The 23,373-nt window shown below is 45.0% G+C and overlaps 1 protein-coding gene across 2 annotated transcripts in view; it reads right to left on the bottom strand.

Annotated features, from left to right (window-relative positions):
- The window catches only part of ITGB2 (integrin subunit beta 2), a 179,742-nt gene that overhangs the window by 13,818 nt on the left and 142,551 nt on the right, over positions 1–23,373 (bottom strand). For both annotated transcript variants that reach the window (XM_077272157.1, XM_077272156.1), the window contains exon 12: positions 16,294–16,538. In XM_077272157.1, the coding sequence (XP_077128272.1) occupies positions 16,294–16,538 (245 nt within the window). The remainder of the gene's footprint in view (positions 1–16,293; positions 16,539–23,373) is intronic.

Consider the following 23,373-nt stretch of genomic DNA (forward strand, 5'->3'; position numbering starts at 1 on the left):
AGTGCTGAGATGTAGTTACTAGATTATCCAACAATTCATAACCGCCCTCATGTTGAAATCACGCAGGACCGCTTTAGCAAATCCAAGAATCAACCTCTTGCAGATCAATATGTCCTCAGGACCACACTCTCCAGCTGAATCATCTGGTTCCTCTTTACCAGATGGTGTTGACTCGGAAATGATTCCACCGTCTATAACCAGGGTTCTGTAAACTCCTGCCTTGGACCATACTACCCTACTATCACAGTTCCAGTCTGTCTTGCTTTCACGGCTCTGTTCTTGGGTGTCCCAGGACCAGGGGCTTCTTCCCTGTCCCTAATGCTAGGGGCACCCTAGCTCGCCCTGCTCCCCAGATTACTTCTGATGGTGAATATGCTGGTGCCACATACCTTGCCTTAGCTCCTGAATCCACCCTCAATCTGTACCCTGTACACAAGGAAGAGGGGAGTAGTAGTGTATCGTAATACACCGCCCAGACTAACAATGTAATACGAACAGGGATAAAGGAAAATACCAAACATACAAATATACTCACACATATAACAGAGGAATGCACTGAGGAGTGGAGGATGGGGTTAAACCAAAGTAAGAGAGAAAAGGGAATTATCACACACACAAAAAACTAGCAATGTTCACAGATAAATCCACCAAATGCCTTCTTCCACAATAACCAACAACAACCTCCAGCCATGCAGCATAAACTATCTCTGACAATATGTGCCAGCCAAGTCAGAGATTATATAGGAGGTGGGAGTGGCTAATAGTGCACAGCTGAGAGCCTTAATGCTCAAGGAGTGCTCAACTGAGCAGATTAACTCCTGCACTGCTAAAATAAATTTACACAATTTAATATGAAGGTGAAGTGTTTCTAATCAGTGCAGGAGTAGGAGAAATCAGACGCTGTGGTTTTCTGGCTCCTCTCTGTCGCGGTCTCACCTGCACTCTGAGCTGTCCAAAATGTAGTTAGATAAACTAACTAAAAAAACTTTCCAAAGAAGTCAGAGAACTAGGATCTCGCACCTCTAATCTTGAAGACAAGATGGATTCTACATGTCATGCACAGTGTCGAAAGAGTAAGTGCAACACGAAAGGATGAGGGGAAGGAAGCCCAGGCACTAGGGAAAGGGTGAATGGAGACCCCCAGGGAGATCTGATAACACTCTACCTGCCCTACTGTCGCTAAATTGGTTCCTCAACAATGGCCTAGTAGGAAACCCAAGCCCAGTATCTCCCTAGAGCTAGGCCCTGGATAAGAAGAGGATGAGCAATGGTCAATCCCCACTGTAAACTAAAGACAAAAAGGTAGACAGACAAGGGGAATGAACTTAGCTTGAACAGACTCAGAGCGGCAACACCAAACGTCTTCAAACAACTCCAGAGTGGAAGTTAGCTGACTGCTATAGTGTCATGGTTCCCAATGGCAAGGAAACGTCAGAGAACTTAAACTACAGACTAGCTCCTGGGTGATGGAATCTCGAGCTGACCGTGAGCTAAACCTACCACACAACTAACAGTGGCCGGGTGGCGTACCTACGTTTTATCCCTAGACGCCTAACGCCAGCCGGAGGACTAACTAACCCTAATAGAGGAAAAGACAGACCTGGCTTACCTCTAGGAAAATTCCCCCAAAAAGGAGACAGAAGCCCCCCACATATATTGACGGTGAGTTCAGAGGAAAAGACATACGTAGTATGAAGGTAGGTTCAGCAAAGCGAGGTCCGCTTACTAGATAGCAAGAAGATACAATAGGGAACTTCACGGTCAGCTGAAAACCCTATTAAAATACCATCCCGAAATTACTTTAAGACTCATGTGTCAACTCATGACACCGGAGTGGCAATTTCGGCCCACAAGAGCTTCCAGCTACAGAAAAATAACATAACTGTGAACTGGAACAAAAATGCAAAACAAACTTAGGACTAAGAGTCCAACTTAGCTGATAGTAGTCTAGAAGCAGGAACATGCAACAGAAAGGCTCTGGTTACATTGATGGCCGGCACTAGAATAACTGAGCAGCAAGGCTAAATAGGATACACCCATATCCTGATGGAAACAGGTGAACAGAGAAAGTGAAGCACACAAGTCCAGTACCACCAGTGACCACCGGGGGAGCCCAAAAACCAAATTCACAACAGTACCCCCCCCTCAAGGAGGGGGCACCGAACCCTCACAAGAACCACCAGGGCGATCAGGATGAGCCCTATGAAAGGCACGGACCAAATCAGAGGCATGAACATCAGAGGCTGTCACCCAAGAATTATCCTCTTGACCGTAGCCCTTCCACTTGACCAGATACTGAAGTTTCCGTCTGGAAACACGGGAGTCCAAGATCTTCTCCACAACGTACTCCAATTCACCCTCAACCAACACCGGAGCGGGAGGCTCAACGGAAGGCACAACCGGTACCTCATACCTGCGCAATAATGACCGATGGAAGACATTATGGATAAAAAAAGATGCTGGGAGGTCCAATCGAAAGGACACGGGGTTAAGAATCTCCAAAATCTTATACGGGCCGATGAACCAAGGCTTAAACTTAGGAGAAGAAACCCTCATAGGGACAAAACGAGAAGACAACCACACCAAGTCCCCAACACGAAGACGAGGACCAACACGACGACGGCGGTTAGCAAAATGCCGAGTCTTCTCCTGGGACAACTCCAAATTGTCCACCACCTGTCCCCAAATCCGATGCAACCTATCCACCACAGTATCCACTCCAGGACAATCCGAAGACTCCACCTGACCGGAAGAAAAACGAGGATGAAACCCCGCATTGCAAAAGAACGGAGAAACCAAAGTGGCAGAACTAGCCCGATTATTGAGGGCAAACTCCGCCAACGGCAAAAAGGCAACCCAGTCATCCTGATCCGCAGACACAAAACACCTCAAATAAGTCTCCAAGGTCTGATTAGTTCGCTCAGTCTGGCCATTAGTCTGAGGATGGAACGCAGACGAAAAAGACAAATCAATGCCCATCCTAGCACAGAACGCCCGCCAAAATCTAGACACGAACTGAGTCCCCCTGTCAGAAACGATATTCTCCGGACTACCATGCAAGCGAACCACATTTTGAAAAAACAGAGGAACCAACTCGGATGAGGAAGGTAACTTAGGCAAGGGCACCAAAGGGACCATCTTTGAAAAACGGTCACACACCACCCAGATGACAGACATTTTCTGAGAAACAGGGAGATCAGAAATAAAATCCATAGAGATGTGAGTCCAAGGCCTCTTCGGAATAGGCAAAGATAACAACAATCCGCTGGCCCGAGAACAACAAGGTTAGGCCCGAGCACAAACATCACAAGACTGCACAAAAACTCGTACATCTCGAGACAGGGAAGGCCACCAGAAGGACCTAGCCACCAAATCCCTGGTACCAAAGATCCCGGGATGACCTGCCAACACAGAAGAATGAACCTCCGAGATGACTCTACTGGTCCAATCATCAGGAACAAACAGTCTACCAGGCGGGCAACGATCAGGTCTATCCGCATGAAACTCCTGCAAAGCCCGTCGCAGGTCTGGGGAAACAGCAGATAATATCACCCCATCCTTAAGGATACCTGTAGGTTCAGAATCACCAGGGGAATCAGGCTCAAAACTCCTAGAAAGGGCATCCGCCTTCACATTTTTAGAACCTGGTAAGTATGAGACCACAAAATTAAACCGAGAGAAAAACAATGACCAGCGCGCCTGTCTAGGATTCAGGCGCCTGGCAGACTCAAGATAAATCAAATTCTTGTGATCGGTCAATACCACCTCTTGATGTCTAGCCCCCTCAAGCCAATGACGCCACTCCTCAAAAGCCCACTTCATAGCCAAAAGCTCCCGATTACCAATATCATAATTTCGCTCGGCGGGCGAAAATTTTCGAGAAAAGAACGCACAAGGTCTCATCACGGAGCAGTCGGAACTTTTCTGCGACAAGACCGCCCCAGCTCCGATCTCAGAAGCATCGACCTCAACCTGAAAAGGAAGAGTAACATCAGGCTGACGCAACACAGGGGCGGAAGAAAAGCGGCGCTTAAGCTCCCGAAAGGCCTCCACAGCAGCAGGGGACCAATCAGCAACATCAGCACCCTTTTTGGTCAAATCAGTCAAAGGTTTAGCAACATCAGAAAAACCAGTTATAAATCGACGATAAAAATTAGCAAAGCCCAAAAATTTCTGAAGGCTCTTAAGAGAAGAAGGTTGCGTCCAATCACAAATAGCCCGAACCTTGACAGGATCCATCTCAATGGAAGAGGGGGGGAAAATGTACCCCAAAAAAGAAATCTTTTGAACCCCAAAAATACACTTAGAACCCTTCACACACAAGGAATTAGCCCGCAAAACCTGAAAAACCCTCCTGACCTGTTGGACATGAGAATCCCAGTCATCCGAAAAAATCAAAATATCATCCAGATACACGATCATAAATTTATCCAAATATTCACGGAAAATGTCATGCATAAAGGACTGAAAGACTGAAGGGGCATTTGAAAGACCAAAAGGCATTACTACTCAAAATGGCCCTCGGGCGTATTAAATGCGGTTTTCCACTCATCCCCCTGCTTAATTCGCACCAAATTATATGCCCCACGGAGATCAATCTTAGAGAACCACTTAGCCCCCTTTATTCGAGCAAACAAATCAGTCAGCAGTGGCAGAGGATACTGATATTTGACTGTAATTTTATTCAAGAGTCGATAATCAATACACGGCCTCAAAGAGCCATCTTTTTTAGATACAAAGAAAAAACCGGCTCCTAAGGGAGATGAAGAAGGACGAATATGTCCCTTTTCCAGGGACTCCTTAATATATTCTCGCATAGCAGCATGTTCAGGTACAGATAGATTAAATAAACGACCCTTTGGAAATTTACTGCCCGGAATCAGATCTATGGTACAATCGCAATCTCTGTGAGGAGGTAGTGAACCAAGCTTAGGCTCCTCAAAAACATCACGATAATCAGACAAAAATTCCGGAATCTCAGAGGGAATAGATGACGAAATGGAAACCAAAGGTACGTCCCCATGAGCCCCCTGACATCCCCAGCTTAACACAGACATAGCTTTCTGTTGTGAATTTGGATTCTGGGCTCCCCCGGTGGCTACTGGTGGAATTGAACTTGTGACATCATCTTCCCTGTTCACCTGTTCTGATTAGATCTGGGTGTCGCTATATAACCTGGCTTCTCTGTTAGATGCTTGCCGGTCAACAATGTTATCAGAAGCCTCTCTGTGCTTGTTCCTGCTCCCAGACATCTACTAGATAAGTTGGACATTCGTCCATGTTTTGTTTTTGTATTTTGGTTCCAGTTCACAGCTGCAGTTTCGTTACTGTGTCTGGAAAGCTCTTGTTGATCAGGAATTGCCACTCTGGTATTATGAGTTAATGCCAGAGTCCTAAAGTAATTTCTGGATGTGTTTTGTTAGGGTTTTCTACTGACCATGAAAGTATGCTTTCTGTCTTCTGCTATCTAGAAAGCGGACCTCAAATTTGCTAAAACTATTTTCCTGCTGCGTTTGTTGTTTCATCTCATATCACCGCCAATATATGTGGGGGGCCTCTGTCTCCTTTTTGGGCATTTCTCTAGAGGTGAGTCAGGTCTTATATTTCCCTCTGCTAGCATTATTTAGTTCTCCGGCCGGCGCTGGGCATATAGGGATAAAAAGTAGGACATGCTACCTGGCTACTTCTAGATGATGCGGTAGGTTTAGTTCATGGTCAGTATAGTTACATCTTCCAAGAGCTTGTTCCTATTGAGGCTTATGCTAGTTCTCTGGCCATGGAGATCATGACAGTTTGACCGGCCCACTAAAGGGTTAAAATCCTTGGCTGAGAAAGGAGAGAAATAAGAAGTCTGCTGAAAATTTTTTTTTTTTTTTTTTTTTTCTCTAGTAGTTAGTGTGCTCTTAATTGGATCACTTGCCAGTCTGTCTATGCTGCAGTCTTTCTTTTTTTTCTCTCTCCTTCTAATCTTTGAATGGCTCTATGTTCACCTGTCTATAATGGATCTACAGAGTGTAACTGCAGGTTTGAATAATCTCGCCACGAAAGTACAAAGTTTGCAAGATTTTGTTGTTCATGCTCCGGTATCAGAGCCGAGAATTCCTTTGCCGGAATTCTTCTCAGGGAATAGATCTAGCTTTCAGAATTTTAGAAATAATTGTAAGTTATTTTTGTCCCTGAAATCTCGTTCTGCTGGAGACCCTGCACAGCAGGTTGGGATTGTGATTTCCTTGCTCCGCGGCGACCCTCAAGATTGGGCTTTTGCATTGGCACCAGGGGATCCTGCGTTGCGCAATGTGGATGCGTTTTTTCTGGCCTTGGGCTTGCTGTATGAGGAACCTCATTTGGAACTTCAGGCAGAAAAAACTTTGATGTCCCTATCGCAGGGGCAAGATGAAGCTGAAATTTACTGCCAAAAATTCCGTAAATGGTCTGTGCTTACTCAGTGGAATGAGTGTGCCTTGGCGGCTACTTTCAGAGAGGGTCTTTCTGATGCCATTAAGGATGTTATGGTGGGGTTCCCTGTGCCTGCAAGTCTGAATGAGTCCATGACAATGGCCATTCAGATCGATAGGCGTCTGCGGGAGCGCAAACCAGTGCACCATCTGGCGGTGTCCACTGAGAAGACGCCAGAAAACATGCAGTGTGATAGAATTCTGTCCAGAAGCGAGCGGCAGAATTTTAGACGGAAAAATGGGTTGTGTTTCTATTGTGGGGATTCTACTCATGTTATATCAGCATGCTTTAAGCGTACTAAAAAGCTTGATAAATCCGTTCCCATTGGCACTTTACAGTCTAAATTTATTTTGTCTGTGACCCTGATTTGCTCTTTGTCATCTATTACTACGGACGCCTATATCGACTCTGGCGCCGCTTTGAGTCTTATGGATTGGTCCTTTGCCAATCGTTGTGGGTATGATTTAGAGCCTTTGGAGACTCTTATTCCTCTGAAGGGGATTGACTCCACCCCATTGGCTAATAATAAACCACAATACTGGACACAAGTGACTATGTGTATTAATCCGGATCACCAGAAGACTATTCGTTTTCTGGTGCTGTATAATCTACATGATGATTTGGTGCTGGGATTGCCATGGCTGCAGTCTCACAACCCAGTCCTTGACTGGAGAGCTATGTCTGTGTTGAGCTGGGGATGTAAGGGGACTCATGGGGACTTACCTTTGGTGTCCATTTCATCATCTATTCCCTCTGAAATCCCTGAGTTCCTGTCTGATTATCGTGACGTCTTTGAAGAACCCAAGCTGGGTTCACTACCTCCGCACCGTGAGTGCGATTGTGCTATAGATTTAATTCCGGGTAGTAAATACCCAAAGGGTCGTTTATTTAATCTGTCTGTGCCTGAACATACTGCTATGCGAGAATATGTAAAGGAGTCCTTGGAAAAGGGACATATTCGTCCATCGTCATCTCCCTTAGGAGCCGGTTTTTTCTTTGTGTCAAAAAAAGACGGCTCTTTGAGACCATGTATTGATTATCGGCTTTTGAATAAAATCACGGTTAAATATCAATACCCATTGCCGTTGCTGACTGATTTGTTTGCTCGCATAAAGGGGGCCAAGTGGTTCTCTAAGATTGATCTCCGTGGGGCGTATAATTTGGTGCGGATCAGGCAGGGGGATGAGTGGAAAACCGCATTTAATACGCCCGAGGGCCACTTTGAGTATTTGGTGATGCCTTTTGGTCTTTCTAATGCCCCTTCAGTCTTCCAGTCCTTTATGCATGATATTTTCCGCGATTTTTTGGATAAATTTATGATAGTGTATCTGGATGATATTCTGATTTTTTTCGGATGATTGGGACTCTCATGTCCGGCAAGTTAAGAGGGTTTTTCAGGTTTTGCGGTCTAATTCTCTGTGTGTCAAGGGTTCTAAGTGCGTTTTTGGGGTTCAGAGAATTTCCTTTTTGGGATATATTTTTTCTCCCTCTTCCATTGAGATGGATCCTGTCAAGGTTCAAGCTATTTGTGATTGGACGCAGCCCTCTTCTCTTAAAAGTCTTCAGAAATTTTTGGGCTTTGCCAACTTTTATCGTCGATTTATTTCTGGTTTTTCGGATGTCGTTAAGCCATTGACCGATTTGACTAGACAGGGTGCTGATGTTGCTAATTGGTCCCCTGATGCTGTGGAGGCCTTTCAGGAGCTTAAGCGCCGTTTTTCTTCTGCCCCTGTGTTGCGTCAGCCTGATGTGACTCTTCCTTTTCAGGTTGAGGTCGACGCTTCTGAGATCGGGGCTGGGGCAGTGTTGTCGCAGAAAAGTTCTGACTGCGCCGTGATGAGGCCTTGTGCCTTCTTTTCCCGTAAATTTTCGCCCGCTGAGCGGAATTATGATGTTGGGAATCGGGAGCTTTTGGCCATGAAGTGGGCGTTTGAGGAGTGGCGCCATTGGCTCGAGGGGGCCAGACATCAGGTGGTGGTATTGACTGACCACAAAAATTTGATCTATCTTGAGACCGCCAGGCGCCTGAATCCTAGACAGGCGCGCTGGTCATTATTTTTCTCTCGGTTTAATTTTGTGGTATCGTACCTACCGGGTTCTAAGAATGTTAAGGCGGATGCCCTTTCTAGGAGTTTTGAGCCTGATTCACCCGGCAACTCTGACCCCACAGGTATTCTTAAGGAGGGAGTTATCTTGTCAGCCGTTTCTCCAGACCTGCGGCGGGCCTTGCAGGAGTTTCAGGCGGATAGACCGGATCGTTGTCCGCCTGATAGGTTGTTTGTTCCTGATGATTGGACCAGTAGAGTCATCTCTGAGGTACATTCTTCTGCATTGGCAGGTCATCCTGGAATTTTTGGTACCAGGGATTTGGTGGCAAGATCCTTCTGGTGGCCTTCCCTGTCACGAGATGTGCGAGGCTTTGTGCAGTCTTGTGACGTTTGTGCTCGGGCCAAGCCTTGTTGTTCTCGGGCTAGTGGATTATTGTTGCCCTTGCCTATTCCTAAGAGGCCTTGGACACACATCTCGATGGATTTTATTTCAGATCTGCCTGTTTCTCAGAAGATGTCTGTCATCTGGGTGGTGTGTGACCGTTTTTCTAAGATGGTCCATTTGGTTCCCCTGCCCAAATTGCCTTCTTCTTCCGAGTTGGTGCCCCTGTTTTTTCAAAATGTTGTTCGTTTGCATGGTATTCCTGAGAATATCGTTTCTGACAGAGGAACCCAATTTGTGTCTAGATTTTGGCGGGCATTCTGTGCTAGGATGGGCATAGATTTGTCTTTTTCGTCTGCTTTTCACCCTCAGACTAATGGCCAGACCGAGCGGACTAATCAGACCCTGGAGACATATCTGAGGTGTTTTGTGTCTGCTGACCAGGATGATTGGGTTGCTTTTTTGCCATTGGCGGAGTTCGCCCTCAATAATCGGGCCAGCTCTGCCACTTTGGTGTCCCCGTTTTTCTGTAATTCGGGGTTCCACCCTCGATTTTCCTCCGGTCAGATGGAATCCTCGGATTGTCCTGGAGTGGATGCGGTGGTGGAGAGATTGCATCATATCTGGGGGCAGGTGATGGACAATTTAAAGTTGTCCCAGGAGAAGACTCAGCTTTTTGCCAACCGTCACCGTCGTGTTGGTCCTCGGCTTTGTGTTGGAGATTTGGTGTGGTTGTCTTCTCGTTTTGTCCCTATGAGGGTCTCATCTCCTAAGTTTAAGCCTCGGTTCATCGGTCCGTATAAAATATTGGAGATTCTTAACCCTGTTTCCTTCCGTTTGGACCTCCCTGCATCCTTTTCTATTCATAACGTTTTTCATCGGTCGTTATTGCGCAGGTATGAGGCACCGGTTGTGCCTTCCGTTGAGCCTCCTGCTCCGGTGTTGGTTGAGGGTGAGTTGGAGTACGTTGTGGAAAAAATCCTAGACTCCCGTGTTTCCAGACGGAGACTCCAGTATCTGGTCAAGTGGAAGGGATACGGCCAGGAGGACAATTCTTGGGTCACTGCATCTGATGTTCATGCCTCTGATCTGGTTCGTGCCTTTCATAGGGCCCATCCTGATCGCCCTGGTGGTTCTGGTGAGGGTTCGGTGCCCCCTCCTTGAGGGGGGGGTACTGTTGTGAATTTGGATTCTGGGCTCCCCCGGTGGCTACTGGTGGAATTGAACTTGTGACATCATCTTCCCTGTTCACCTGTTCTGATTAGATCTGGGTGTCGCTATATAACCTGGCTTCTCTGTTAGATGCTTGCCGGTCAACAATGTTATCAGAAGCCTCTCTGTGCTTGTTCCTGCTCCCAGACATCTACTAGATAAGTTGGACATTCGTCCATGTTTTGTTTTTGTATTTTGGTTCCAGTTCACAGCTGCAGTTTCGTTACTGTGTCTGGAAAGCTCTTGTTGATCAGGAATTGCCACTCTGGTATTATGAGTTAATGCCAGAGTCCTAAAGTAATTTCTGGATGTGTTTTGTTAGGGTTTTCTACTGACCATGAAAGTATGCTTTCTGTCTTCTGCTATCTAGAAAGCGGACCTCAAATTTGCTAAAACTATTTTCCTGCTGCGTTTGTTGTTTCATCTCATATCACCGCCAATATATGTGGGGGGCCTCTGTCTCCTTTTTGGGCATTTCTCTAGAGGTGAGTCAGGTCTTATATTTCCCTCTGCTAGCATTATTTAGTTCTCCGGCCGGCGCTGGGCATATAGGGATAAAAAGTAGGACATGCTACCTGGCTACTTCTAGATGATGCGGTAGGTTTAGTTCATGGTCAGTATAGTTACATCTTCCAAGAGCTTGTTCCTATTGAGGCTTATGCTAGTTCTCTGGCCATGGAGATCATGACAGCTTTCCATTCAAGGACTGGGTTATGAGATTGTAACCATGGTAATCCGAGCACCAAAACGTCATGTAGATTGTACAACACAAGGAAGCGAATCATCTCCTGATGGTATGGATTCATACGCATAGTCACTTGTGTCCAGTATTGTGGTTTATCACTAGCCAATGGTGTAGAGTCAATACCCTTCAGAGGTATAGGAACTTCCAGAGGCTCTAGATCAAACCCACAGCGCCTGGCAAAGGACCAATCCATTAGACTCAAAGCGGCGCCAGAGTCGACATAGGCATCCGCGGTAATTGACGATAATGAACAAATCAAGGTCACAGACAGAATAAACTTAGACTGTAAAGTGCAAATTGAAATAGACTTATCAACCTTTTTTGTACGTTTAGAGCATGCTGATATAACATGAGTTGAATCACCACAATAGAAGCACAACCCATTTTTTCGCCTAAAATTCTGCCGTTCGCTTCTGGACAGAATTCTATCACATTGCATATTTTCTGGAGCCTTCTCAGAAGACACCGCCAAATGGTGCACAGGTTTGCGCTCCCGCAAACGCCGATCAATCTGAATAGCCATTGTCATGGACTCATTCAGACCTGTAGGTGCAGGGAACCCCACCATAACATCTTTAATGGCATCAGAGAGACCCTCTCTGAAATTCGCCGCCAGGGCGCACTCATTCCACTGAGTAAGCACAGACCATTTACGAAATTTTTGGCAGTATATTTCAGCTTCATCTTGCCCTTGAGATAGGGCCATCAAGGTTTTTTCAGCCTGAATCTCTAAGTTAGGTTCCTCATAAAGCAACCCCAAAGCCAGAAAAAACGCATCCACATTGAGCAACGCAGGATCCCCGGGTGCCAATGCAAATGCCCAGTTTTGAGGGTCACCCCGCAGCAAGGAAATTACTATCTTAACCTGCTGTGCGGGATCTCCAGCGGAGCGAGATCTCAGGGAAAGAAATAATTTACAATTTTTTTTTAAATTCAGGAAACGAGATCTATCCCCGGAGAAAAATTCTGGTATAGGAATTCTAGGTTCAGATATAGGAGCATGAATAACAAAATCCTGTAAATTTTGAACCTTCATAGCAAGATTATTCAAACCTGTAGCCAAACTCTGAGGATCCATTTTAATCAGGTGAGATCAGAGCCATTCAAGGATTAGAAGGAGAGAGAGAGACCAAGGCTGCAATTAGAGCAGAAATGCAACTGAGTCAACTAAAAAGCAAGCTCAGAAGAAAAAAAAAAAAAAAAAAATCTGCAGACTTCTTTTTCTCTCCTTTCTTCTGCCAACGGTTTTAACCCTTGGCCGGCCATACTGTCATGGTTCCCAATGGCAAGGAAACGTCAGAGAACTTAAACTACAGACTAGCTCCTGGGTGATGGAATCTCGAGCTGACCGTGAGCTAAACCTACCACACAACTAACAGTGGCCGGGTGGCGTACCTACGTTTTATCCCTAGACGCCTAGCGCCAGCCGGAGGACTAACTAACCCTAATAGAGGAAAAGACAGACCTGGCTTACCTCTAGGGAAATTCCCCCAAAAAGGAGACAGAAGCCCCCCACATATATTGACGGTGAGTTCAGAGGAAAAGACATACGTATTATGAAGGTAGGTTCAGCAAAGCGAGGTCCGCTTACTAGATAGCAAGAATATACAATAGGGAACTTCACGGTCAGCTGAAAACCCTATTAAAATACCATCCCGAAATTACTTTAAGACTCATGTGTCAACTCATGACACCGGAGTGGCAATTTCGGCCCACAAGAGCTTCCAGCTACAGAAAAATAACATAACTGTGAACTGGAACAAAAATGCAAAACAAACTTAGGACTAAGAGTCCAACTTAGCTGATAGTAGTCTAGAAGCAGGAACATGCAACAGAAAGGCTCTGGTTACATTGATGGCCGGCACTAGAATAACTGAGCAGCAAGGCTAAATAGGATACACCCATATCCTGATGGAAACAGGTGAACAGAGAAAGTGAAGCACACAAGTCCAGTACCACCAGTGACCACCGGGGGAGCCCAAAAACCAAATTCACAACACTATAGCTTCAAACCTTCACAAGGGAAAAATGTGAATATCACCAGCGACACTCTTCAGCAGACTGGGGATTTTTTTAAGTCCCAGGTCCATGTGTGTCAACTAGAGCTGGAGGGAGGTTACCGCTGGGTCCAAGACACAGAAGGTTTAAGGAGGTGTCTGTAATGCCAAACACAGAGACCTTCTGCAGCCAGATGCAGAGTGACAGTCTGTTGCATCTGACACATCTGTGACATCACCACTACAGACCTCATTACCCACAACAAAGAGATGGATATGCTCCATGAAGAAATCTACTCCCTCAACAATAAACTGGAATATTTTAAAAACCGCACTAGCAGAACTAATATTAATATCTGAGGCCTGCCCGAGACAATTACAGTCCTCCAATCTACTGCTACAGCCCTATTTCAGGAACTCCAACCTGGAATCCCCATCGAATGACTAGAAATGGACCGCATACACAGAGTTCTGAGTAAACGTAAACCTGATGGTCCACCTCACAACATTATTCTTAAATATTACATTTACAAAACAAAAGAACAACTATTACTAGTGGCATGGAATTCCTCACCTCAGAAGTTCTAAGATCACTCCTACGAACTTCTTCGAGACTTGGCCCTCATCATAGATGAGATGCTCTACAAGTGATTGCAGGTTACTTACCTGTTAAAATTAACGCAGTCCATCCCAACCCCTTTCAAGAACCCCAGTATAGTACTATAAATTTGATTGCATTGTTATTGCACACTGAGCTCAGCCATCTACATTACCTGTCACGGCCCTACTGCCACCCATTTATGTCGCTTCCCTTCGTTCAGATGTTCTACCTAGCCCAAACTTCAACCCCCTTACATGCCCGAGAGGACGTATAACAACTTATCGTTCCCAAACTTGGACTTCCAATACCTATCATAGAGCTCAGATGGAGCCTTTGTATGCGACCCAAATATCTTCAGCACGATGCCACTAACCATCCTATTACACAATGTGCCAGCCTTAACTCCACGCACAAATGTACTAAAGCTTTCCTCTACTATAGATCTTTACAAGCAGATGTGCCTTCAAGAGACACATTTCTCTAAAACATCATACCCAATGTTCATATCCCCCACTCTAACCCGCTTTTCTACACCGCCAGTTCTTCTGTGGCACCCCAGGAGTTCGGGTACCACAGTGATGCTGCCTTCCTCTTAGGGAGAGTAGTGTCATGCCTGGAGACAAGTGGGATCCCTTTGGCAGGTAAATCTTACACACAACATATTCTAACTCCAGGCCAGAAGGGGGAGCTCAAAACCCTGTTTTAGGGGAACTTTCCTGATATCCATCCTGGTCTGGAGGAGTTAGTTCAGTCTGGAGCAGACAGTGAAGGGAGAGGAGTGATTAGGAGCTCAAGGAGGCAGCAATTGGGCCTCCTGTGAGCCAGAGCGCAGAAACCGGGCACCAGGAGCCCAAGCTTGTGGATAACTGCAAGGTCCACAGTAGAACCAGAGGGCATAGGACTGTGTGTTGATTGCCTATACCATACCTCAGGTACAGCAGCAGATAGAGCCTGAAGTTACCATGTCAGAGACCCCCAAGAGAACAGCTCAAGCTGCCTGCCATGCAGGTACTGTCCCAGGACAGAAGAGAGAAAGGGGTACCTTGCCAGCGAACTACAGGTAGCTAGGGACCAGAAAACCAGCACATAGAGGAAGGCTCCCAACCTGACCTGCCAAGGGGATTACTACTTGTTTTCAGGCTGCCTGGACTCCTTCTGCACCTGTTGCCGGTACGACGGACTGAGGCCTGCTACCATCAGCAAACCAGGTAAAGACTGCAACTTTGTGTCATCCGTTATTTTCGGGCCACCCACCATCCTTGCCATACACATTGGGAGCCCTGGGGACCCTACTTCACCTGTGGGAAGCGTCACCATCTTGCTGCATAACATCGCCCCAGAGGACCCCTTTGAGCAGCGTCGGTCCCTACTGACCGAAAACCACAGGTGGCGTCATGAACATAGACTTTACAAATCCCCTTAAAGACTGTCTCCCTTTTATAGAGTGACCAGGGCCACGGACCGGGTTGCAGCCACTGTGACATCCCCTTTAAGAGGGACCCGGACCCGGTACCGAGTATCCCCATTGCCCCGGTTGGCGACTCACTTCAAATAAAGCCAAAGGCGTAGACATTTGTTTTAAAAAATCTGTCACCTTTGTCTTTAATTCATTAGTGTCGGACAAAGATGGCTGCTACCTAATGGTGATGGTCACCATTTCAGATGAACTGGTGCGTTCTGTTCCCTACTATGCCTCCAACACTCACCAATCTACCTTTCTCTCCCATCTGCTTGACCTAGTCTCTAAACATGCTCAAAGCACCACATTGCTTTATGGCAACTCAAGTCAATCCTAAGCTTGATAAGTCTACAAACCCCCAGCACCAACTCCATTTTCAGCAGATTCAGTCTCCCTCGACAAACACCTTTCCCACTATCAGTGGGTAGCTTTCCTGTACCACGTACCCCAATACGGCTACCCACCGACACAGGCCTTACGTCCAACCCGCAACAGATCCCCCGATTCTTCCAACAGCAGCTTGAACAGATACAGAATCTTTCCGTAACTCTATTTCCCTCCCAGTCCTCAACTCCAACACGATTGATCTCCTAAATCAGGCCATCACCTCTTCAGGAATAGAAACCGCTATTTATCAACTAATACCTAATTACAAACCAGGCCCAGATGGTTTCTCTGCTCTGTACTATTAGAAGCGCGGTCCTGTTCATATTCTCCATCTCACAAATTATGTTAACTCTCTAAGGGATGGGAAATGTTGAGAATGTTATAAAATTTGCATGTGAGGCCAATGTTTGACTGCAGCTTTTACAGTGAATGATGGACAGGACTTCATCCCAGCACTGATAGAGACATCCAGACCGGTAGTGCTTGAAATGCATGGCAGTCAAGGGTAATTAATGCTTATTTCTTTATTTCATAATATCCCCTGCTATAGACACATACTGGTAAAATGATGCTCACTAAGTCTACGTTCACATTAGCGTTCGGCGCCGCAGCGTCGGGCGCCGCAGCGTCGCCGCATGCGTCATGCGCCCCAATATTTAACATGGGGGCGCATGGACATGCGTTGTGCTGCGTTTTGCGACGCATGGCCGCAAGCGTTGGGCGCAGAGAACGCAACAAGTTGCATTTTTTTTGCGTCCAACTTTCGGCCAAAAAGGACGCATGCGTCGCAAAACGCAGCGTTTTAGCGTGCGTTTTGTTGCGGTTTTGTTTGCGTTGTGCGTTGCGTCGCCGACGCTGCGGCGCGCAACGCAAATGTGAACGTAGCCTAAATTACGGTAGTTCAGTTAAATATGATGTGTGAAGAAGTTTCCTAACATACCACTAGGTGGCAGTGCTCTGCTTACTAAGCACAGCTACTTTTCAGCAGCTGTTTTCAGGAACTCACCTTCTCCTGAGCACAGCTTATCATTGTTCATTTCACAGCTCCAGTTGTTACACTCACAATGGGTGCCCTGTATTTGCTTGTCAGGGTCCTCATTTATGTGACAGAAACATTGCCCACATATGCACTCCCCAGCACCGGAGCACAAAGCCGAGCCGTTGTCTTTTCTACAGTTCTGTTCCAGTTCTTGGGTTGTAGAACTCCCTGCTGCACACTCACAGTTTTTCCCAAGATGGCCTTCATCACAGCTGTTAATTAGAAAATTTATAAATTTGGACATGTTAGATACACTTCATTATGGCCCATAACACATCTTTAAATAACATCTTGGACAATGTGTGCCCTTATAGTGAAGATCCACTAGAAATATACTTTAGAACAAAAATTGGAAATTAATATAATACACGTACAGTATATGTTATTTTAATTTCTGAAATTGAATTTGTACCGTAATCCCTGTAAATACAAACTAGTCATGAACATGTGAGCTTATCCAGGACGCACGCAGGCAAGTCTTGGATAGGAAACACAACTCCACTTCAGGAAGATCCCACCAAAAAATACACAGAGGAACTAACACATATCATCCCCACTACTAATACTAATACCAGACAGTCTCCAAACAGGGGCCTTCTACATGTTACCCGAAATACATAAGATAATCCTGGGAGGCCGAACATCTCTGGAATGGGGACAGTAACTGAGAATATTACTGCATGCAAATATGTCCTTAAAAAAAAACCTATCTGGCCATAGGCCCAACTCTGCATCAGGTTTGTGATCCATCACAACTTTTAAGGCGCACACCTGTCTATATAAGACCTCACAGCTCACAGTGCATGTCAGACCAAATTAGAATCATGAGGTCAAAGGAACTGGCCAAGGAGCTCAGAGACAGAATTGTGGCAAGGCACAGATCTGGCCAAGGTTACAACAGAATTTCTGCAGTACTCAAGGTTCCTTAGAGCACAGTGGCCTCCATAATCCTTAAATGGAAGAAGTTTGGGACCACCAGAAGTCTTCCTAGACCTGGCTGTACAGCCAAACCGAGCAATCGTGGGAGAAGAGCCTTGGTGAGAGAGGTAAAGAAGAAACCCAAGATCACTGTAGATGCAGTAGGGAGATGGGAGAAAGTTCCACAAAGTCAACTATCACCGCAGCCCTCCACCAGTCGGGTCTTTGTGGCAGAGGGGCCCGACAGAAGCCTCTTCTCCGTGCAAAACATATGAAAGCCGCATAGAGTTTGCTAAAAAACACATGAAGGACTCCCAGACTATGAGAAATAAGATTCTCTGGTCTGATGAGACAAAGATAGACCTTTTTGGTGATAATTCTAAGTGGTATGTGTGGAGAAAACCAGGCACCGCTCATCACCTGCCCAACAGTGAAACATGGTGGTGGCAGCATCATGCTATGGGGGTGTTTTTCAGCTGCAGGGACAGGACGACTGGTTGCCATTGAAGGAAACTAGTGATGAGCGAATATACTCGTTACTCGAGATTTCCGGAGCACGCTCGGGTGACCGCAGAGTATTTTTTAGTGCTCGGAGATTTAGTTTTCCTCACCTCAGCTGAATGATTTACATCTGTTAGCCAGAATAAGTACATGTGGGGGTTGACTGGTTGCTAGGGAATCCCCACATATAATCAAGCTGGCTAACAGATGTAAATCATTCAGCTGAGGTGACGAAAACTAAATCTCCGAGCACTAAAAAATACTCAGAGGTCACCCGAGCGTGCTCGGGAAATCTCGCGTAACGAGTATATTCGCTCATCACTAAAGGAAACATGAATGTGGCCAAGTACAGAGATATCCTGGATGAAAACCTCTTCCAGAGTGCTCTGGACCTCAGACTTGGCTGAAGGTTCACCATCCAACAAGACAATGACACTAAGCACACAGCTAAAATAACAGAGGAGTGGCTTCAGAACAACTCTGTGACCATTCTTGACTGGCCCAGCCAGAGCCCTGAGCTAAACCCAATTGAGCATCTCTGGAGAGACCTGAAAATGGTTGTCCACCAACATTCACCGTCCAACCTGACGGAACCGGAGAGGATCTGCAAGGAAGAATGGCAGAGGATCCCCAAATGCAGGTGTGAAAAACTTGTTGCATCATTCCCAAGAATACTCATGGCTGCACTAGCTCAAAAGGTGCTTCTACTCAATACTGAGCTAAGAGTCCGAATACTTATGACCATGTGATATTTCAGTTTTTCTTTTTTTAATACATTTGCAAAGATTACTACATTTCTGTTTTTTTCAGTCAAGATGGGGTGCAGAGTGTACATTAATGAGAAAAAAAATGAACTTTTTTGTATTTACCAAATGGCTGCAATGAAGCAAAGAGTGAAAAATGTAAAGGGGTCTGAATACTTTCCGTACCCACTGTATAGCAGTGCTGAAGCCCTGCTATGTACAGAGCAGGTGATTGGACAATAGTAGCTTCAAGTCTCCAAACGAGACTGTTAAACACAGAAAAGGTAAAAAAAAAAAAGTTTTAAACAATATTAATAAATAAAAACACAAAAGTTCATATCACCACCCTTTTGTCCCATTAAAAATAAAACAACATACACATATTTTGTATCGATGCGTTCAGAATTGCCCGATCTATGAAAATATTAAGTCAATCAATCCGGTCAGTAAAATGCGTAACGAGGAAAAAAATCAAAACGCCAGAATTATGTTTTTTGGTCGCTGCAACAATGCAATAAAATGTAATAACGGGCGATCAAGACATTGTATCTACTCCAAGATGGTCTTAATAAAAAGGTCAGCTCAGGGTGCAAAAAATAAGCCCTCACCCAGCCCCAGATTCCAAAAAATGGAAACGCTACGGGTATCGTAAAATGGCGAGAAATGCAAAAACCTTTTTTCATATAAAATTTCAGATTTTTTTTTTTGCCACTTCAATTAAAAAGAATCTATACATGTTTGGTGTCTGCATATGTGTACTGACCTGGAAAATCATAATGACAGGTCAGTTTTACCATGCAGTGAACATGGTAAATTAAATGTCCAGAAAACAATTGTGGAATTGCACTGTTTTTGCGAATTCACCTCACTTGGAATTTTTTTTCCTGTTTTCCAGTACGCTATATAGTAAAATCATTGGTGTCATTCACCCAGGGGTGAAAGGGTTAAGAGATTAGGTCTAGGGGTGTGTAATTATTTAAATTAGAGAAGAAATCTTATATCCCTGGATGTGTATCCACTCCCCTGATATGTCTGCTCATTAAATTCATGAACTCCCCAAAAAGCATAAAAAATGTCTGTGTGTCGCAGATCTAAATGACAGCTCTGTAACCAGTCCATTGTTGTAAGAATGATCTCCTATACAGTCTGCTGCTGTCGGGAATGGATGATTAGAGAATGGCAGTGTGTAGGGACACCAGATTTGATAAGGGAATGATGTCAATGTTATAAAAAATCAGCCTTCTTTATTACCTTAAGTTCCATAAACTGCAGCAATAAATGGCACTGTTTCAGCTTTTCACAAGCCTTTTTCAAGCATGTGACAAGTTCTAATGTTGCTCTTTATTGCTGCATTATACGGAAAGCTGTATAAAGAGCCTAATTTGGAATTTTGGCAGATTCTGTAATCTGCAGACTGGTGAACAGTAAAAGCCTTCATACACTTTAGATCAGGGGTGGGGAACCTCAGGCCGTATACAGCCCTCAATGACCTTTTTGTCCGGCCCCAGGGCAGATTTCCAGGGACCACAGGGCTTGGGCTCGCAGCTGTATTTTGATGGCCTCCTGCCCATTAATTTCTTCCTTCTCTGTGAGCACGGGCATGTCGTGTTCACTACTGTACACTGAGGTGCGTGCACTGGAAGACACCAGTTCCAGCATCAGGAGGTACTTTGTGGGCGGAGTTAGAGCGCAATTTGGACAGCCCCCGAAGGATGGTATAAATAACCAATTGGCCCTCGGCAGAAAAAAGGTTCCTCACATCGGCATTAGGTGGTTGTTAGATGAACGATGCTTTAATTGATCATTAGGCTGACAGCCATCTTGGCCGTTTCTTCCATACACAGGAGCACTCATTCAGCCAAGAGCTCCTGTGTTTTCCATGAGAAAGATGCTGACAGACATCTCTGCTGATGGCAGTAATTGGCAGTTCGAAATCAGACATGCCTGATCGACATCTCCCCCAACAAGCAGTCGGCCTGCGCCCCCATACACATTATATTGTCGGATGAACTTGTCAATGCTGGAGGGTGCAGCCCACATTAGTCCAATGTGTATGGGGGGCTTAACCAGGAGGAACAACCTTCTGTAGTCCAAGAAAAACCAATGGCTCATTTGCAATTGGGGTAACATCCAGTTGTCACTGCTAGGCACAGAACGGTGCAAGAAGATGGGGAGAGGGTGCAAATTAAGTCAACATCCCAGAATCTGCGGTCGTCTTATTCTGCCACTGCTGTAATATCTCCTGACATGTCATAATTAAGAAATACTTTATTTATAATGAAACAATTTTGCATCATGTTTTTTTTTCCTTTATAGAACTCTGTTGTGTTGTTTTTTGGTTGTGTCCCTAAACAATCAGACACGGGCAACATTGACGAGGCCAAACTTCCTCACTATGCAGGCACATAACCCTAACTGGTAACACCCAGTTGTCATTTATTGATAAAATTCTAGTAGGGATAACTAATGGAAATTATAAGAAAATTCTATGAATTTTTTTTTATAGAACTGTGGGAAATTGAAGTATTTTAATTAGATAGCCTCCTTAAAATTTACATTGAATATTTTTTGTATTTACTTTTAATTTCATTAATTGGAATTAAGTATATAGAAAAAAATATGAGTTTGCTTTCTTCTTCCTTTGGGGTAGCCATATTGAAGACACAATATTATCTCAATGAGTACAATGCCCAAATCTTTATCCTTATGTATAGTGTGCGTGTTGTCTAATCTAGGTCTCCATCACAAACCTCCTTCTACTGATGAAATGATTTATCTCAATTCTCAGTCTAAACAGTGTCTTATATGTGGATATAGAAGAGAAAACAATATATTACTAAAATGAAAAAAAGTATGTTAAGAAGCAAATTTAATTAAAGGGTACCTTTTCAAATCTCCTATACCTTCCTTGCCAAACCATTAATATGACTGTGTAGCCCCTTAAAAGATAAGCCAGTCGATTCCTTTGTCACCCCAAAGCCCTGCTCCAGCAGCAAGAAGTCTTCTTTAGAAGCTGTGTCTGGAAGGGCTTTGGGGCGCTGCACTTCTAGCTTCTCAGCCTCTCAGTATTCCTTGCCTAGCAACTCCCTCCCCTGGCTGTTTGACAGCTCTTTTGCTCTGGAACATGGCGACTGACCTGTCAATCAGCCAGGGGAGGGCGCTACTAGGTAGGAAACACAATGTAAGACCGGTTTCATACTTCCTGATATTTCCGGTACTGGAAAAAAACAGTACCGGAGATGTCAGTGTCGGTGTATTTAATACTTGCGAAACACATGTGGCAACCATGTGCAGCCTGTGTGCCACAAGAGTACCACACGGACGGGGGCCAGGGAAGAAGCGATACAGTAAGCGCTGTTCCACAACGCTGGGTGCTGAAGATGGCTCTCATCATTCTCCCTTGGTCTACCAGCGTCTTATAGGCACCTCTCTATTACTAAGCTGTGGGCTTGATGTCACCTGACAATACAAAGGTGACATCAACCCCACAAATATGAACCCCACTTGCCACCGCTACAAGACAAGTGGGAAGAGACTGGCATAGCACCAGAATTGGTGCATCTAACAGTTGCACCTTTTCTAGGCAGTTGCAGGCTGCTATTTTTAAGACTGGCGGTCAATATCCATGGCCGCTTACAAGCCTGAGAATACCAGCCCCCAGCTGTCAGCTTTAGCAAGTCTGGTTGTCAAAAATGGGGGGAACCACATGAGTTTTTTTTAATTATTTATTTAAATAATTAAAAAAACAGTGTGGGGACCCCTCTATTCTTGATAACCAGCCTTGCTGAAGCTGACAGCTGAGGGTTGTCAGCCGCTCCTGCTCTCACTGTTATTAACAGCAGCAGGTGTAGGCTGATGGGAGTAATAGTCCCATCAGCCATCGCCTGCTGTCATTGTTATCACTTGAATATAGCTCTAATCATTCTCCCCTGCTCACGCTGATTGCAGGCAGAGAAGGGGAGAATGATGAGATCTGTCTTCAGCACCCGGCCTGGGGAACAGCGCTTACAGTTCCACTTCTTCCCATTCATGTGTGTCATCCGTGTGCGGGACGTTTTGCAGCCCATGCTGACATAAAAAAACGGACATGTCAGTGTGTTTTGCCCACAGACACACGGTCCGTGGAAACCCACTGGCATGTGCACAGACCCATTTATTTGAATGGGTCTCCTTGTGTAAGTGTCTCCGGTACATGTGAAAACTGTCACCACACGTACCAGAGACACGGACGTGTGAAAGAAGCCTAAGGCCACATTTCCACCTTCAGCATTTGGTCAGTGTTTTACATCAGTATTTGTAAGTCAAAACCAGGAGTGGAACAATCAGAGGAAAAGTAGAATAGAAGCACGTCACCACTTCTGTATTTTTCACCTACTCCTAGTTTTGGCTTACAAATACTGATGTAATATACTGACCAAGTACTAAAGGTGGGAACGTGGCCTAAGGCTGAGAAGCTAGAAGTGCAGGGTCACACCCAATGCACTTCCAGACACAGCTTCAAAATTCAATTTCTCACTGCTGGAGCAATGCTTTGGGCTCATAAAGTGATCAACTTGTTTATCTTTTAAAAGGCTACAGAATCATACAGTGGCATGGAAAATTTTGTGTACCCTTGGTAAAAATCACTGTTATTGTAAACATTTAAGCAAGTTAAAGATTTAATGATCTCTGAAAGGCCTAAAGTTAAATTTGACACATTTCCTTTGTACTTAAGGCACAAAAATATATATTGTAATTGTTTGCAAAAAGTTTGTGCACCCTGCATGGTTAGTACCTAGTAGCACCCCCTTTTTCAAGTATCAGAGCTTGTAAATGCCTTTTGTAGCCAGATAAATTCTTCAATTCTTGTATGAGGAATTTTCATCCATTCTTCCTTGGAAAATTC

Source organism: Ranitomeya variabilis, chromosome 7 (assembly GCF_051348905.1).
Source record: "Ranitomeya variabilis isolate aRanVar5 chromosome 7, aRanVar5.hap1, whole genome shotgun sequence".
NCBI lineage: Eukaryota > Metazoa > Chordata > Amphibia > Anura > Dendrobatidae > Ranitomeya > Ranitomeya variabilis.